The 19,282-nt window shown below is 43.1% G+C and overlaps 1 protein-coding gene across 1 annotated transcript in view; it reads left to right on the forward strand.

Moving 5' to 3' along the window:
* MALRD1 (MAM and LDL receptor class A domain containing 1) overlaps positions 1 to 19,282 on the forward strand; it is a gene marked incomplete at both ends in the record, with an annotated part of 444,317 nt that overhangs the window by 118,328 nt on the left and 306,707 nt on the right. The window contains one exon of the mRNA XM_084621129.1: positions 14,134 to 14,221. Within this exon, the coding sequence (XP_084477255.1) occupies positions 14,134 to 14,221 (88 nt within the window). The remainder of the gene's footprint in view (positions 1 to 14,133; positions 14,222 to 19,282) is intronic.

The raw sequence follows: 19,282 nt of genomic DNA on the forward strand, positions 1-19,282 counted from the left end.
TGGTAATTAGCCTCAGGATGCTGAGTGGTTGGCCCACTACTCAGGGCTGGCCTTAACATGAGGCGAACTGAGGTGGCTGCCTCGGGTGCCGGACTGGGGTGGAGGGGCAGCACTAGGACCCAGAGTGTAGAAAATTGTGTCTGCTACTGGTGCATATGTATTCTCTCTGCTCTAGATGCACAGAAATGGTGGAGTGCTGTGCTGGAGGAAGGCGGGCACAAGAGACATGTAACCCTTCTGCCCGTCAGAGTTGGCAGCAACAAGGGCCAGGTTCAATATCTAGGGGATCCATTCCAATAATACAATGCAAACCAGCTCAAGCCCCCACCCAGTGACCTGGGACAAATATATACCACCCCCGCTGGGCGCCTCCAAGAGGCAATACTTCCCCTCTCGCAAGTACATAGTCTGAGTGTAGCAAAAGCCTTTTAATAACAGAGAGAAACAATGTGGCATTATGTTGGGGAAACACCACCAACAGGATTCATAACACAACCCATGAGCAAAAAAACCCCACCCCAAGCAAATTGGGGCATGCCCTTTTCCCTTTGGTTCTTGAGTCCAGCAACCCCAAATCACCCAAAGTCCCAAAAGTCCAATGCCCCAAAAGTCTCTGTCCCCGGTCAGGGCAGCCCCAGAGTTCGAAAGTTTATCTGCGGAGCTTTACCTCCCAACCTGGGTGGAAATGGGACGGGGGTAAGAGGCACCTTACATGATCTGAAGCTGACCGCCCCACAGCTCCATAGCAGCGCTCCGCTCCGCCAGCCGCCCCACGAACTCCTTCGCTCAGCTGCGCTCCGCTCTGCCAGCCGCCCCACGAACTCCTTCGCTCAGCTCCACGGCCCACAAGGAGCTCCTGCCATCCACAAACTGCTCCGCGTCGAACTGCTTCACCAGCCGGTCCGCAAGACACTCCAGCCGTCCCGCAAACTGCTCCACAATATATCTTCAGGCTCCCCCACTACTGAACACAACACTCAGCGATTTCAGCTCTTAGGTGAATTCAACTTGTAGTAGGGGAGCCCCAGTGCTGGTGCACTGTCAGCCCAAGATGAGCTCAGCAGCCTATAACTAAACTTCTAATGAAATCAAAATTAGCTCTGATATTCCACAGTGGAGAGAGGAGGAAGAGCAATTAGCATGTAAGGCCCTCACCAAGGGGCCCATGCCACCAAGTATTAATACTTGTCCCCAGCCTCTCTCCATTCACACAGTTTTGGAACCCATGACCCTTGCCTAGCGAGTGCTACTTAGTTGATGGTGAATCCCTCCATCATAACAAAAGGCCACGTACAGTTCCAAGCACAGTTCCCATAATCAGGGTAATAATTTATTCTTCCTGCCCCAATAACAGAGACACTGGGGATCCCACAGCAGCCAAAGTGACCATTTGGGCAGCTATGGTCTCATTCTAGGCGTGGTGGGTGTGCCTATGCAAATGAGATCAGCCCCTGAAGTTCTTTTCCACAACTTGCCACACCTCACCACCAGATGTCAGGGTGGAGCTCATCCTGACACTGCTTACAGACATAACAGGCAGGCAGGAGAAAAGTTGAGAGGGAATAACAGAAAGCAGCAGGAGCTGCAGGGAGAGAGAGGAGGAGGAGCCTCTTATGTACCTCTCTAGCACCCCCAGAAGCCTGGACTGATTAACATCAGCTTCTCAGGGAGCTACCTGTTTCCTGCTGCTTCCCTGAATCCACTTGAGGAGAAAAGGCAGTCAACTGAAGTAGTAGGAGCCAGTTAGGCCCTTAAGATGCTGATATCTTCCCTCACTCAGGCCCTACTACCAGCCTGCTTATTTGTCCCCTTCAATTGAGTGTTGAGAGCCACTATAGTTGGCACAGAATATCAGTCATGAGTGAAAGAAGAAAACGCCCCTCTGGGGCAGCATTCAGAAAAAGAAAGAAAGCAAAGGAAGCTTTTTTATCTAAGCAGGCAGGCGCTCTCCTGAGATACATAGACAAAAATGTTCACGGTGAGCCTTCCAGCGCCAGTGAGGATGTGAGTGGTGAGGAGATGCCTGATCTTCCAGTTAGTCAGAGTGCAGGTCACCTGGCAGCTACTGCAGCATCCATATCTCCATCTCAAATGGATGTAACCATGCACATTCCTGAAGAAAAGTGTAGATCAGAGTGTGGTGGAGGTGCAAGAAACAGCTGCTGCTGAGTTTAGTTCCTTAAGTCTCGATCCAGGACTGTGGACCCACTTGAGCAGTAGCCTGAGGGACTTCCTTGTACTGCATGGGCCACAGCAAGTGAAACACTTCATGTTCCGCAAAGACAATGAAAATAGAAGTTTCCATCCAACGTATTACTGGTGTGAAATTCCCAATGGTGACAAAGTGGAGAGGCCATGGTTTATATAAACCCAGAATGCTGCATACTGTTTTTGTTGCATACTCTTCCAGTCTAATGTTCCAGCTACATTGGGTTCTACAGGAACAAAGGACTGGAAAAATCTGGCTAGAAATCTGGCATGCCATGAGAAGGCAGCAAATCACCAGAGAGCATTCCATACGTGGAAAGATCTTAAGATGAGACTAAGGTTAAAGGCCACCATAGATTATCAGCATCAAGAGAAGATTGCATCAGAGTCTCTTTACTGGCAAAATGTTCTGAAAAGTCTCATTGCCATTGGGAGAATGCCTGCTACCCAAAACCAAGCCCTGCATGGCACTTCAGATCAGCTGAATGAGCCAAACAATGGAAACTTCCTTAAAATTGTGGAGCTGATGGATGAGTTTGATGCTGTACTCCAGGAGCATCTAAGAAGAGTCACCACCCAAGAAATGTACACACACCACTACCTTAGAAAAACAATTCAAAATGAGATCATACAGTTACTGGCAACAAAAGTCAAACAGAAGATTGTGACAGATCTGAAGTCAGCGAGATATTACTCTGTTATTCTGGACTGCACACCTGACAGCAGCCATACAGAACAAATTACTTTAATGGTGCGTTTTGTAACAACAACAGAACCTAGTGAAAATGTCCCTGCAATGGTGACTGTAAAAGAACATTTTCTAGAATTTATTGACATTGCTGATACTACAGGAGCTGGTATGACAAATATGTGCTTCTTAAAGAGCTGGAAGATACAGGAATTGCGATAGCTGACATGAGAGGTCAGGGCTATGATGATGAGAGGAAAGAACAGAGAAGTGCAGACAGGGAGCCAAGAGTTAAACCCTCGAGCTTTTTTTGTCCCATGCCGTTCTCATTCATTGAACTTGGTGGTCAGTGATGCAGCATCAGTTTCTAGTGAGGCTGCTGAATTTTTTAATGTATTTCAAAGCATCTATGTATTTTTCTCTGCATCAACTCATCGATGGCAAATTTTGAAGCAACATCTGGGAGCATCCTCTCTGACACTGAAACCACCACGTGCCACATGATGGGAAAGTCAAGTGGAGGTGATAAAGCCTATCAAACACCAAATTGGGAAGATAGATGATGCCATAATTGTCATTATGGAGGATAATGCTATGACAGAAACTGTTCGTAGGATAACAGTGGCAGAGGGAAATGGAATCACCAGAAACATACATAACTTCAAATTTCTGTGTGGCTTAGTGTTGTGGCATGACATACTGTTTGAAATAAATGTTGTAAGCAAGAGACTCCAAGGTGTTGACCTTGATATATCTGGAGCAATGAAACAACTGGACAAGGCAAAGTTATACATACGGTCTCACCGGTCAGATGAGGGATTTGAGAATGTTCTGAAGAGTGCACAGAATTTGGCAGAGGAACTTCGCACTGAAGCTATTTTCCCACCCATTCAAGAATACAAGTCACCTAAGAAGGTGGCATGGGATAATCCCATAAGAGACCCCAAACAACAATTCAAAGTTGAATTCTTTAACTAGGTGCTTGATTGTGCAATACAGTCAGTTGAAGAACATTTCATGCAGTTCAAGGAACACAGCAGTATATTTGGGATGTTGTATGATATTCCAAAACTCCTCAGTATTCCTGAAGAAGACCTACACCAGCAATGAAGGGCACGACAGACAATGTTGACACATGATGACATGCGTACTATTGATACGAGTGATATAGGTGATGAACTGAAAGCCCTTTCAAGATACATTTCAGCAGGATCAACTCCAAAGGCTGTTCTGGAATATATGTGCACAAATAAGATGACCACCCTCTTTCCAAATGCTTTTGTTGCTCTGTGCATACTTCTAACACTTCCTGTAACAGTTGCCCGTGGAGAACGCAGCTTCTCCAAGCTGAAGTTAATAAAAACACATCTGCACTCCACAATGACACAGGAGAGGCTGGTTGGCCTTGCAAGAAAATCTTTGAAGCCAAGAAGGCAAGGAAAGCACCACTTTGATTATTCAAACAGATAAAAATGCCAGTGTTTATTATGCAGACAAGAAAAGTTACATTTGCTGTTCTGGTGTTTGCAAGTTAAGTGTTACTTAAAATTTTTGAACAAGGCATTTTAAGTTGTTAGTTCTCCTTTATTGGGGTAGGTAGCAGAGCAGTACCATGAGAGGAGTAGAACAGGAAGAAGGCAGAATTGAGACCTTTCAAAGTTTTGGCCCAAGCAAGGGGATATGGGGGCGTCATTTGAGCTCCCTGCCTCAGGTGCCAAAATGTTGTGGGCCGGCCATGCCAGTACTCTTGTCTGATATGGCAATTCTGATAGTCTTGCAGTGGTCATCATTAAACATCAATGTTTGCCAACAGTTACAGTGCTTTAGTGTCTGAGATACTACTCTGAAACCTGAGATACTACAGATATTCCCTATTCAAAAGTAGTCCGGATACCACAATCTGCTAGCTCTTGGTAAATGCTGACTTTTAAATGCTGACCATTGTGTGTTTTATTTATGATTTTCCCCATAGTTTTGCTACTCAGAAGTCATGAGATTGCTACCACAACTCATCCATGAATTTTTCACTGGAATATATCCTTGACAAACTTAGAATATCACTGAGGACCAGCCTTAGCATTGGTTGACTAGGCCAGTTGTCCACGATATCAGAAATGAATGGACGCATTTTGAGTTCCAAGGGAATAAATTTGCTTATATTTTGGAGGGGCTGCCAAAAATCTGATTTCCCTAGGGTGCTAATTGCACTGAAAACCCAGTTAGCCGTAGATATTTTTATGTTGCTTATGAGTACATTCTTGTAGACTATTTAGCCTTCTCAAGTGAAAAAAGAGCAGTACATGTTGTGTGAAGTATTAATGTTTACACTTTAATTTAAACATTTAAAAAGAGGCACATGCAAGGAGAGGCATATTGTGCCAATTGAGAGACCTGATTAGCAGAACAGTTAAGACAAAGTGAAATTTCACTCCACCTGCCTATGCCCAGTATTTTAATGCTGTGTCATGTGTTTACAATTTAACAGCATTCACTTGTGGTATTTAATGGGACTGACAAAATATCTCCAATCTGAAAGGTATGTTTCTTAACACCAAAGATGAAAATAGATCATTTTAAAGCAGCTAGCTAACTAGAAAAACATTCTGCGGTACAATCCAGACTAGTGAGGGCCTGCCTTGTAACCATGAGCACCTCAGAATGTTCTGCTGCTGTAATTCTCTTGACTGGATGCTTCCAGCCAGCATGCAAGCATGCACTGAGGGCTTGTCTACACTTGAAATGCTATGACTGTGCTGCTCAGCACTTCAGTGTAGACACTCACTATAGTCACAGAGGGGTTCTCCCATCAGCACAGTTATTCCATCTCCCCAGGAAGTGGTAGCTAGGTCGATGGAAGAATTCTTCCATCAGCCTAGCACTGTCTACACTGGGGATTAGGTCAGCTTAACTATGTCCCTCAAGGGTGAGGATGTAGCTGGGTCAACTTAACTTCTGAGTTGAATCCTGGCCTGAATGTCTGTGTGTTAAGCAGCTCTGTTTCAGTGCTCTGATTCCAGCAGAGGTGAAGGGAGTTTCATGCTGGTTTCTCCCCCCTCGGCTCTCCCCCCGCCCATGTTTGCTAAAATGCAAATTGATCTGTTCCTGCAAACTCCTCTCCCCTACTGTCTCCTTCCCTTGTTGACTTTGATGCTCCTGATTACTTTTGATGTAAATTGTGTTCCCATTGTCTCTTAATGTACCTTGAAAATGCCTTCCAGATAGCAGAACAACATTCCTTTGTCTAGGGTGGGGTAACTTAAGCCCTGCCTGGCAGACATATTTTAAGAACATAATTTCCAATGTGTTTCTAATTTTGAATTTATCCTCTGTACATTCACCATTCAATAATATTAATGTAACCCTTCTGCCCATCAGAGTCGGCAGCAACAAGGGCCGGGTTCAGTATCTAGGGGTTCCATTTCAATAACACAATGCAAAACTGGCTCGAACCCCCCACCCAGTGACCTGGGACAAATATATACCACCCCCTCTGGGCGCCTCTAAGAGGCAATACTTCCCCTCTCACAAGCACAGAGTCTGAGTGTAGCAAAAGCTTTTTAATGATGGAGAGAAACAATGTGACATTACGTTGGGGAAACACCATAAAAAAGGATTCATACCACAACCTATGAGCAAAACCTATCCCAAGCAAATTGGGCTGTGTCCTTTCCCTTTGGTTCTTGAGTCCAGCAAACCAAAAGTCACCCAAAGTCCCAAAAGTCCAACAACCCAAAAGTCTCTTCCCCTGGTCAGTGCTGCCCCAGAGTTCGAAAGTTTAGCTGCAGAGTTTTACCTCCCAACCTGGGTGGAAATGGGAGGGTTAAGGGGCACCTTACGTGGTCCAAAGCCGATTGCCCCATCTCTCCATGGGGCTCCGCTCCACTCTACCAGCCGTCCCACAAATCGCTCTGCTCTGCCAGCCCCCACACGTGAGCTGCTCCAGCCATCCCGCAAACTGCTCCGCTCCACCAGCCACTCTGCTCTGCCAGCTGTCCCATGAGCTGCTCCAGCTATCCCACAACCTGCTCTATAATATATCTTCAGGCTCCTCCACTACTTAACATAACACTTAGTGATTTCAGCTTGTAGTAGGGGAGCCTCAGTGCTGTGCACCGTTGGCCCAAAGTGAATTCAGCTCACCAGCCTGTAACTAACTCCTAATAGAATCAAAATTAGCTCTGACGTTCCACAGTGGAGGAAGAAGGAGATGCAATTAGCATGTAGGGCCCTCATCAGGGGCCCATACCACCAGGTCGTAATACCTATCCCCAGCCTCTCTCAATTCACTGAGTTTTGGAACCCATGTCCCTTGCCTAGTGAGTTCTACTTAGTTGATGGCGAGTCCCTCCATCATAACAAAAGGCCAAGTACAGTTCCACTGTCCTTGATTCACATAATCAGGATAATAACAATTTATTCTTCTTGCCCCAATAACAGAGAAACTGGGGATCCCACAGCAGCCAAAGTGACCATTTGGGCAGCTATGGGCTCATGCTAGGCCGGGTGGGTGTGCCTATGCAAATGAGATCAGCCCCTGAAGTTCTTTTCCACAACTTGCCACAACTCACTACCAGATGTCAGGGTGGAGCTCATCCTGACTCTACTTACATTAATGATCAGTATGTTATTAGCTTTATTTTGATAGTTCACATGACACCTTCTAGATACCAGATATGACATTAGTGGGTTGGAGTACATTCAGCTGGGTAGGCCAGTTAAAACTCACTACCAGATTACAATGATATCTTCTTCCATTGGGATGCTGTTAGGGCAGTGGTGAGCAACCTGCGGCCCGTGGGCTGCACGTGGCCCATCAGGGTAAGCTGATTGCAGGCTGCAAGACATTTTGCAGATGTTGACCATCCACACGCATGGCCGCCTGCAGCTCTGCGGATCACCGTTCCCGGCCAATGGGAGCTTCAGAAAGTGGCAGGACGGAGGGACGCACTGGCCGCCACTTCCCACAGCTCCCATTGGCCAGGAATGGGGCTCGTTCATCTGCACATTTACCAATGCGATATATGCCATAATGTGCCAGCAATGACCCTCTGCCATGTACATTGGCCAAACCGGACAGTCTCTACGCAAAAGAATAAATGGACACAAATCAGATATCAAGAATTGGAACATTCAAAAACCAGTAGGAGAGCACTTCAATCTCCCTGGACACTCAATAACAGACTTAAAAGTGGCAATTCTTCAACAAAAAAACTTCAAAAACAGATGTCAATGAGAAATTGCAGAACTGGAATTAATTTGCAAACTGGACACCATCAAATTAGGCCAGAATAAAGACTGGGAGTGGATGGGTCACTACAAAAAGTAATTTTCCCTCTGCTCATACTCACACCTTCTTGTCAACTGTTGGAAATGGGCAACGTTCACCTTGATTGCATTGGCCTCATTAACACTGACCCCCCACTTTGTAAGGCAACTCCCATCTTTTCATGTGCTGTGATACATATTATATATACTGCTTACCGTATTTTTCACTCCATGCATCTGATGAAGTGGGTTTTAGCCCATGGAAGCTTATGCCCAAATAAATTTGTTAGTCTCTCAGGTGCCACAAGGACTTCTCATTTGTATTTGCCACTTAGTCATTCATAAAGCTTTACATAAATATGACTCTTCTAGTTTGTAGGCACCAGTTTTCTTCTATTCCATTATATTCTTGACAGTGTAAATACAATAGGCTGAGAAAGAAGTTATATAACTTGAGCTATATTTTGTGCATTGTGGGCTTGAGCACTCTGGTGCTGATCCAACAACACACATAAATACAGAGCTGTGTATAACTGACTTTTTTTTTCTATTCTGGCAGGTCAAACAAAAACTGATTATTTCTGGAATTTTCAGCAAATTGAAAAAGTTGGGAAAAAATGCTTCAACCTGAAACAAAATATTTTGTTTTAGATATTTTAAGAAAAGTAAAGGAAATGAAGGGCTAGATTAATATAAATGTAGGAGGAGGTTGTAGTGGTGCTCTCATCATAACCTTAAGGCATTCACCTAGGATGTAGGAGTTTGAGGTTTGAATCCTAACTCTGGAGCAGAAACTTGAACCTAGGGCTCCCACTTCCCCAGAGAGTACCCTTAGATCTGCCTTTCAGCAAGTACACCTTGATTCAACCTGGATTGAGCAGTTACTAGAGCTGGAGAAATCAGGAACTATTTATCCCCATTCAAATAATAAGTGAGATGTGAAATGAGCTTCATGGTAGGTAAGTTCCCTGCAGATTGTTTTATAATAGCATTTTCAGTTTGAAGAGTTTCAGCTGGCAAATTAATTTAAAAGTGGTAAACATTTACAAAGGTTTCACATAGACCCAGCTATATATTACAAAACTAGATCAGAAACTGACCCTGTTTCCACTTTTAAACTGGCAAATACAGAGTAGTACTTAAAACAACCTCAGTGCTTTGAACAGCTGTTCTTTTAGAAAGCCCAAGGATAAATCAAAGTCTCATATTAAGGATCTGTAATCTATTTGAGTTAGAACTACACTGTGAAGTTTGTCTGAACTCATGTGGTTGACCCTATGGCACAACTGAATTAACATGTCTAGTAGATACTTCCCCAAACAAACACCTACATTTTCTGTGTTATTTTAAAGAAATAATTTGAATAATGTTTTATGCAAAAACCCAGGATACTAGTCACTGAGTAACTAAAGAAGCCTTCCAAGAAATTCAAATTTTATTTTATTTTTTTTTCTTTAAGGTAGTGAATTAGCAGAGGAAAAAAATATTGAGCTAAGGTTCACCAGACAAAACACTTTAAAAAAAAAATACACAACCTGTTTACATTGCTAATTTGCAGGACTCCTGCTCTCTTTCTGTGAATTACAGTTCACTGAAAGATTTACATTAGGTCTTTCAGTATCACAACAGGGTGTAACAAGGACGATTAAAATTGAACACGACTGAATTTGGAGTGTTGGCAAGTTACTTATATACCTTGTTGTGTGGTGTTCACTAAAAATGGCTATCCTGATTTGTCCTGTCATGGTGCATTTTTTATAATGCCAGGACTAAGGAACACTATTGAGGTGTAATATGGGCTCTGTTTTAAGTTAAATGGAAAACAAAAGGATGGGTGACTATTTAGGATATGATTTTTATGTGTCTGTGTGTGTTATGGGGGAAAGTAACGCTCCACATTGAAAGGACAGGAGACTTTTTTCTTGCAATGATTCTGTTGGGTTTTTTATTCAAAGTTTTCATTTTAGGCACACATTATGCTGGATTAATTAATATTCTCTTCAAAAGCGTGCTTTAAAAAAAAAAACTTTCATGCACACATTAGTTAATTTCACCAAGAACTAAAACAGCATGCAGTGCATTAGTCAGTGAGAAATCACAAATGAGTGTCATCTTGCAACTCAGTACTTGTTTTGTCTACAGGACCATTGTTCCATAAATAAATTGCTGTCTATTTTTGTACCTGTTCCTTTTATTGGATAGCTGTCTTTGATGTTGTGAAGCATATGCATCATCAGAGTGGAAGCAGCATCTTAATTATTTAATGTTTGCACAGTGCTTTAAACATGTCAAGTACTATATAAGTGATAAACATTATCTAGATTTAATGTTATTTTCAGTGACATGATATCCTAGTGGCAAACTATCCTTGCAATTTTCATGTGGACTGTGGGCAGGACTGTGCATTGTACACATATTCTTACAGGGGCATAAAGGTGAGCAAAAACCCCTGAATGGGTGAGACAGATGATGGGCTACTCCCCTTTCCATTCAAGTGACTAGGGTATGGAAGGAGCCTTGGCTTAGTTTTCAGTACCCTGGTTACTGCAGCTGAGTTAATGCACAGGGGAACTAATCTGTACTAGGTAAAGTTCTGATGGAGATTACATGCCACTTGGTCTCCTCTTTGGGTTTGATCCTGCACCATAGAAGTTAATGGGAATTTTACTATTAACTTCAATGGGGGCAGGACCAGGGCCCTACAACTACAGTGCAATTACATGCTGCCCTTTACTCAGGGATTATGGTAAGTCCACAATCAAGCCTTAAACCATCAAATATATGCAAGCTCATATTTGTGAGGCTAAAGTAGAAGCATATCTAAAGCAAAAAAAGAAATTTACCCCAGGCCTCAATCTGTATGTTTTCCAGTAGTAAGAGCATCGCTAACAGTTTACTACTGCTACATTATCCTCTTCCTTGCCTTTACCGTATTTTAAGGTAGATCCCTGCTCCTTTAGAGGACGTGACTCTCACTATTTTAATCACATAGGGTTCTTTGCCATGCCTGAGGGGACACCATAATTAAAAACAGGCATAATAATCATCAACATTATAATGACTGTTTTATTATTAAAGAAAGAAAAGATATTACACAAAATGGAACACAAATGATAAACAATTGTTATTTCCATTTTATTCTTTTCTGTATGTCTCCCTGTATGTGGAGAGCTTTTAACAGAGATGGGCCTCCCTTTAAGAATGAGACTACCTCCGGTGGGCATGCTCTTCTTTGGTAAATTATGACCAAAATTAGCAAGGAAACCTGTGTTAATAAATCATACTCATTTTGTGGCTGTGCTTGAGCTAACTGTCTCACCTATCCATGTTAAAATCTTAGCAGTGAGGTTGTTTGTTTGGTGTTGCCCTCTGACTTCATTCTTCTTAGCAGTCTTGCTCCTATAGACAGCAGGGAGAGGTGTGATGAGTGATAAAATTAAGGCAGAGAGTGGAAAATTCTTGAGTACCTTTTGAGTAGGTTTAAGTAGAATCTTTTTCCTGCAAAGGGCGGGGTAGGAAAGCCCTCTTTAATGTTTTATGGCTTCTGATAAATCTCCCATGCTTACCCCTCCACACACACACAGTCTTGCATTCTTTTAAAGTCAGGACAAAAATATTTTTCAAAGTCTGTTGTTTAAAAATCATATCTGTGCCAAATGATGATATTTTAGACCAGAATGGTGGTCTGTTTTTTGATAAAGACAATTCGTTGTCTGTTACCTTTTTTTTCCTTCCAGTTCTCCTTAGATTTATGACCTGTTGTTTATAGTATTTACAACTGGCCATTAAAACTTCTTCTATTAAGTATTTTGTACAAAGCACAAATTGCAATAACCAATAAATACTTTAAAACATAGTATAAAATGGAAATAGTATAGAATTAAAACAAAGTACTCTAGTAGTTATAAAAGTTGTATTTTAGAGTCTTCATAAATGCGTGGATGTAGTAAACATGGTTTAATGGCCAAGGAGGTGTCACCTTCCTTTGACACATGAGACTTTTAACTATGGAACAGAAAGCAGAAGCTTCCTGAAATTTCTTTAATTAACTTGAATATCTTATTTAATAACATAAGCAACCAAAAACATACGGTAATGTTGTTATATTTTCCATGCATTGTGGGCATAGCAGAAGAGTAGGTATCTCTTGAAATTCAGTAAAGGCACAGACAAGTTTGTAATAACCTAATATTATAAGAATAAATTATAATAATTTAATTATAACCATTTTGCATCAATACTGAGGTTTATTTATCACAGTGGTTCTCTTAGAGAGTAAAAACAAGCATCCATCATTCTTTTTTCTTTGTTGTTGGGGACGCTGCCTGCACATGGTTTACAACCGCTAATTAACTATAGGACAAAAAAGAATTAAAGCATAATATCCAAATGTATATTTCTGAGATGGCATTTGATGCCAGGATGCTTTATTCAAAATGCTGCTGACATTTAATCAAGATACTTCCACACAATTACCACATATCTTTGGTGACTTTATTTGGAATTGCGGTTCATAAATTTTTGGAAATAAATGTTCTGTTTTTGCAGTTTTAGATATTATTGCAAAAGCATTATGTTTTAGTAGTACTGTGAAGCAGTGCTGTGGCATCTGGTTACCACTTATACTTTGTTCCTCTGTGTGAACTGGATATTGAGCTCCAATGTCATGTGCTGAGACTGGCATTTGAGTTTTTAACTAGCATTTCATGGGCTTCGTGGAAACTCATTCCTGTGTGCATGTTATTTCAGTAATTAACAATGGTGTTTTTTCCTGGAATACTCGGGTTATTAGCTTTTCCCGTGTAGGGTAAGAAAATCGGGACAGTAAGTGTGGCAAAGGCTATATTACTTAGTAATTGATCCAGTCACTCATGGGAAGCATCTTCAGTGTGACTGAACCATAAATTTGGCGGAGAGACAACTGCACCCTGCAAGACAACTTAAAATGTTTTGGGGATTCTGAGGGGGGTGTTGGATCATTACAATTGGGGTGAATTGGAAACCTTGTTGCGGGGGGAAGAACTGAAATGAACTTTTTTCTCCCTTTTTAAATAAAAAAAGTTCTCATTTTTCAGCAAGCTCTAACCTTGGTAAACATCCAACAGGGAAACAGGGAAGCCTTGTAAATTTTTTTTGAAAAGAAGATAGCATTTTAAGGGAACTCTATAAGAAACAAGGAATTTTTGAAAGGAAAGTTAAAATTAAGAAAATTGAAGCTGACAGGGTCTCTGTAACTGTATTGGTTGTGACATCACAGTGTTTGACAGTTCTGAATCAGTCAAAACGAAAGAAGCTAATTCTCTTGCCTGTTGTTTATTCTGAATACTAATTTGTTCTATATTTTGGCAATAATGAGAAGTAAATGTATAAACAAAAAGAAAAGGCGTATTTGTGGCACCTTAGAAACTAAAAAATTTATTTGAGTATAAGCTTTCGTGAGCTACAGCTCACTTCATCGGATGCATAAATATCTGCTATTTTAATGACATTTAGTAAAATATGTACCTCTCTTTAAAGTTCGCTAGAGTATATCTGTGTATCTAATTATTTTCAGTTTAATGGGATTCTCATAAAAGTATATCACTTATTCACATAACTATTAAAATAATTAAAGATGATTAATGTTATTACAGTAACTACTAAAAGAGCTAATTATAATGTGCCACTTATTATACCATCTTGCCATCATTTTACGTCACAATGTTTCAGTGGATTTAAATGTGATTGTATAACCAACCACATTAATGTCGTAGTTCACTGTGATTAATATGAACACCAGAGAGCATTGATAATGATTAGTCTCTTTCATGAAGTGTTACCAAATACAGTATCTCCACAAGAACAAATTTAAGCTCATTTTAAAATCATGAAACATAGTTAATGGCTCTTCTATCAATTGATATTAAATATATAATGAGAAGTGAAAGTCTACTATATGCTGACAAATGGTTTCATAATTGTTGTTTCCCTAGATCTTAGTGGAAGGTACTGTGGGAGACGGTTTCTGTGGAGACATTGGAATTGATGACTTGTCCTTTACAGACTGTACCCTTTACAATGGTGAGAACAAAGTTAGAAAGTAACTATAAATGTCTTTGCACCCAGTACATTGAGTACAGAAAGGAAATACTGAGGAAATGGACATCTGGAAAACAAATTAGTGAAAAGAAGAAAACGTGATTTGATTATTATCTGTTCTGTTCATTCCCTCTGAATCACCTGGCATTGGCCACTGATGGAAGACAGGATACTGGGCTAGATGGACCTTTGGTCTGACCCAGTATGGCTGTTCTTATGTTAGATATGCCTGGTATACTGATTTCTGACCCTACAGAAAAAGGAAGTGCCTCTTGCCATATACACTTAAGCTTAAGTTCTGAGATCAGGTCAGATGTGCAAGAGGAAGAAACTGTGCTTAGATGCCTGGGGACACTGGCTAGAAAATAAGCTCTGTAAGACAGAAATTCCAGTGTCTAAAAAATGTCAGCAGCTCTAACAGGCAGTCACAGGAACGCATTTTCCATAACCAGCAAAAAGGTAGTTTGATTTCTCGAAGGAGCACCAAACTTCTAAAATAGTGTAAATATATTAAAATTTCATTTGGCAAAATTCATTCCATCTTTTGACAGAGAGAAAGAGAGAGAGAGATATCTCAGGTTTCAGACTAACAGCCGTGTTAGTCTGTATTCGCAAAAAGACAAGGAGTACTTGTGGCACCTTAGAGACTAACCAATTTATTTGAGCATAAGCTTTCGTGAGCTACAGCTCTCTAAGGTGCCACAAGTACTCCTTTTCTTTTTTTAGAGATATCTCTGCACATACATATATGTATAATCAATTTAATGAAGACATTATTCTGACAGTGTCAAAACAAAGAAGTCAAACACTCACACTGCAGTACACAAACAGTTTGAATGATACTACTGTCTGCCTGAAGTCTTCACTACCTAGTTTGGTACAATGTCTACAGAACCATCATACCTTGTGTCCCAAGACATCTACAAAATTCCATGCCTACTGTGTTTCATTAAAAAAAACAAACAAACAAAAAGTAAGCTTCCAGGGGGGCTGGTGTTAGATGCAGAAGAATATGGAATGTAATATATGGTGTGACAGCTGACTCAGGCCTGGTCTACACTAGGAGTTGAGGTCGAATTTAGCAGCGTTACCTCAATTTAACCCTGCACCCGTCCACATGACGAAGCCCTTTTTTTCGACTTAAAGGGCTCTTAAAATCAATTTCTTTACTCCACCCCTGATGAGGGGATTAGCGCTGAAATCAACCTTGCCGGGTCGAATTTGGGGTAGTGTGGACACAATTCGACGGTATTGGCCTCCGGGAGCTATCCCAGAGTGCTCAATTGTGGCCGCTCTGGACAGCGCTCTCAACTCGGATGCACTGGTCAGGTAGACAGGAAAAGGCCCGTGAACTTTTGAATCTCATTTCCTGTTTGGTCAGCGTGGCAAGCTCACCTGCAGAGCCCATCAGCACAGGAAACCATGCAGTCCCAGAATCGCCAAAGAGCTCCAGCATGGACCGAATGGGAGGTTCGGGATCTGATCGCTGTATGGGGAGACAAATCTGTGCTGGCAGAACTCTGTTCAAAAAGACGAAATGCCAAAATATTTGAAAAAATCTCCAATGGCGTGAAGGACAGAGGCTATAACAGGACCCGCAGCAGTGCCGCGTGAAAATTAAGGCGCTCAGGCAAGCCTACCAAAAAACCAGAGAGGCAAACGGCCGCTCCGGTTCAGAGCCCAGACATGCCACTTCTATGATGAGCTGCATGCCATTCTAGGGGGTGCAGCCACCACTACCCCAACTCAGTGCTTTGACTCCATCCAAGGAGTGGGAGGCAACACGGAAGCCGTTTTTGGGGGCGAGGAGGATAGCTCACAGCAAGGAAGCAGAGAAACTGGTTTCCCCAACAGCCAGGATCTGTTTCTCACCCTGGACCTGGAGCCAGTACCCCCCGAACCCACCCAAGGCGGGCTCCCAGACCCTGAAGGTGGAATAGGGACCTCTGGTGAGTGTACCATTGTAAATATTATACATGGTTTAAAAGCAAGCATGTTTAATGATTAATTTGCCCTGGCATTCGCGGCTGGTACAGCTACTGGAAAAGTCTGTTAACGGGTCTGGGGATGGAGTGGAAATCCTCCAGGGACATCTCCAAAAAGCTCTCCTGGATGTACTCCCAAAGCCTTTGCAAAAGGTTTCTGGGGAGGGCAGCCTTATTCTGTTCTCCATGGTAGGACACTTTACCATGCCAGGCCAGTAGCATGTAGTCAGGAATCATTGCAGAACAAAGCATTGCAGTGTATGGTCCTGGTGTTTGCTGGCATTCAAACATCTGTTCTTTATCTCTCTGTGTTATCCTCAGGAGAGTGATATCATTCTTGGTCACCTAGTTGAAATAGGGTGGTTGTAGTAAGCGGATATGCAGAATTGCCCATTCCTACTCGGCTGTTTGCCTGTGGCTGAACAGAAATCTTCCCCACTGTTAGCCACACCATCATCCCGGAGAATTGGGTGTGGAGGGGGGCAGGGGGGGGCTTAGTTGGGTTTCTGCTGCACTTTAACCCAGAAACCGCATCCCCTCCTTTTAAATTGCCAACCCATTTTAAATGGCCAACCCAACGGCTACTTCATATGGGAAAGGAGGGTGCTGCTCTTTGAAACCATTCCCACATGTTATGAAGGTTCAAGAAGCCATGGCTGCCTGCAAGCCGAATTCTGTTGCCTGGCCCTGCGTGAGTGATCTCTCACACCAAACCGACATACCCTCAATAAAAGGCAAAATGTGACCTTGTAATGAAAGCACATGTGCAGTGTAATGTTAACAGCAAGGTTTACTGTGAAAGAGTGTTCCCATTGTTCTATAAAATGTGTCTTTTTAACTACCATTCTCGCTTTTTTTCCCCCTCCACCAGCTGCATATGTTTCTCCTTCCCAGAGGCTAGCGAAGATTAGAAGGCAAAAAAACCGCACTTGCGATGAAATGTTCTCTGACCTCATGCTGTCCTCCCACACTGACAGAGCACAGCAAAATACATGGAGGCAAACAATCTCAGAGTGCAGGAAAACACAATATGACCGCGAGGAGAGGTGGCAGGCTGAAGATGGTAGGTGGCATCAGCTTGCTGAAAGAAGGCAGGAGTCAATGCTCAGGCTGCTGGAGGATCAAACTCATATGCTCCAGCATATGGTTGAGCTGCAGGAAAGGCAGCACGACCACAGACCGCTGCTACAGCCCTTGTGTAACCAACTGCCCTCCTCCCCAAGTTCCATAGCATCCTCACCCAGATGCCCAAGAATGCGGTGGGGGGCCTCCGGCCACCCAGCCACTCCACCCCAGAGGATTGCCCAAGCAACAGAAGGCTGGCATTCAATAAGTTTTAAAGTGCTGTGTGGCCTTGTCCTTCCCTCCTGCACCACCCCTCCCAGGGTACCTTGGTAGTTATCCCCCTATTTGTGTGATGAATAAATAAAGAATGCATGAATGTGAAGCAACAATGTCTTTATTGCCTCTGCAAGCGGTGATTGAAGTGGGAGGGGAGAGTGCTTAGCTTACAGGAAAGTAGAGTGAACCCAGTGGAGGGGTTCCATCAAGGAGAAACAAACAAAACTCTCACACCATAGCCTGGCCAGTCATGAAACTGGTTTTCAAAGCTTCTCTGATGCGCACCACACCCTCCTGTACTCTTCTAACCACCCTGGTGTCTGGCTGCGCGTAATCAGCAGCCAGGTGATTTGCCTCAACCTCCCACCCTGTCATAAACGCTCCCCCTTACTCTCACAGATATTGTGGAGCGCACAGCAAGCAGTAAAAACAATGGGAATATTGGTTTTGCTGCGGTCTAAACAACTCAGTAAACTGCACCAGTGACCTTGTAAATGCCCAAATGCACATTCTACCACCATTCTGCACTTGCTCAGCCTATAGTTGAACAGCTCCTTACTACTGTCCAGGGTGCCTGTGTACGGCTTCATGAGCCATGGCATTAAGGGGTAGGCTGGGTCCCCAGGGATAACTATAGGCATTTCAACATCCCCAACGGTTATTTTCTGGTCTGGAAAGTAAGTCCCTTGCTGCAGCTGTTGAAACAGACCAGAGTTCCTGAAGATGCGAGCATCATGTACCTTTCCCAGACATCCCACGTTGATGTTGGTGAAACGTCCCTTGTGATCCACCAGTGCTTGCAGCACCATTGAAAAGTACCCCTTGCGGTTTATGTACTCACTGCCTTTGTGCTCCGGTGCCAAGATAGGGATATGCGTTCCGTCTATCGCCCCACCACAGTTAGGGAATCCCATTGCAGCAAATTCATCCACTATGACGTGCACATTTCCCAGAGTCACTACCCTTGATATCAGCAGTTCAGTGATTGTGTTGGCTGCTTGCATCACAGCAGCTCCCACAGTAGATTTGCCCACTCCAAATTGATTCCCGACTGACCGGTAGCTGTCTGGCATTCCAAGCTTCCAGAAGGCTACTCGCTTCTCAACGGTGAGGGCTGCTCTCATCTTGGTATTCTTGCACTTCAGGGCAGGGGAAAGCAAGTCACAAAGTTCCATGAAAGTGCCCTTACGCATGTGAAAGTTTTGCAGCCACTGGGAATCGTCCCAGACCTGCAACACTATGCAGTCCCACCAGTCTGTGTTTGTTTCCCGGGCCCAGAATCGGTGTTCCATGCCATGAACCTGCCCAACTGACACCATGATGTGCACATTGCAGGGGCCCGTACTTTGTGAGAAGTCTATGTCCATGTCCTCATCACTCACGTGACCGCGCTGCAGTCGCCTCCTCCGGGGTTTTGCTTTTCTTGCAGGTTATGGTTCTGCATATCCTGCTGGATAATACACGCAGTGTTTATAGTGCTCATAATTGCCGCCGTGATCTGAGCGGACTCCATGTTCCCAGTGCTATGGCGTCTGCACTGAAAAAAGGCACAAAACTATTATCTGCCATTGCTTTGACGGAGGGAGGGCGCGACTGACAACATGGCTAACAAGGTTGGCTTACAGGGAATTAAAATCAACAAAGGGGGTTTTTGCCCATGTTTTTGCCCCATCAGGCATTGGAATTTCAACCCAGAATTCAAATAGGCTGTGGAGAC

The sequence above is a fragment of the Lepidochelys olivacea genome (genome assembly GCF_965140295.1).
Source record: "Lepidochelys olivacea isolate rLepOli2 genome assembly, chromosome: 2".
In the NCBI taxonomy this organism is placed as follows: domain Eukaryota; kingdom Metazoa; phylum Chordata; order Testudines; family Cheloniidae; genus Lepidochelys; species Lepidochelys olivacea.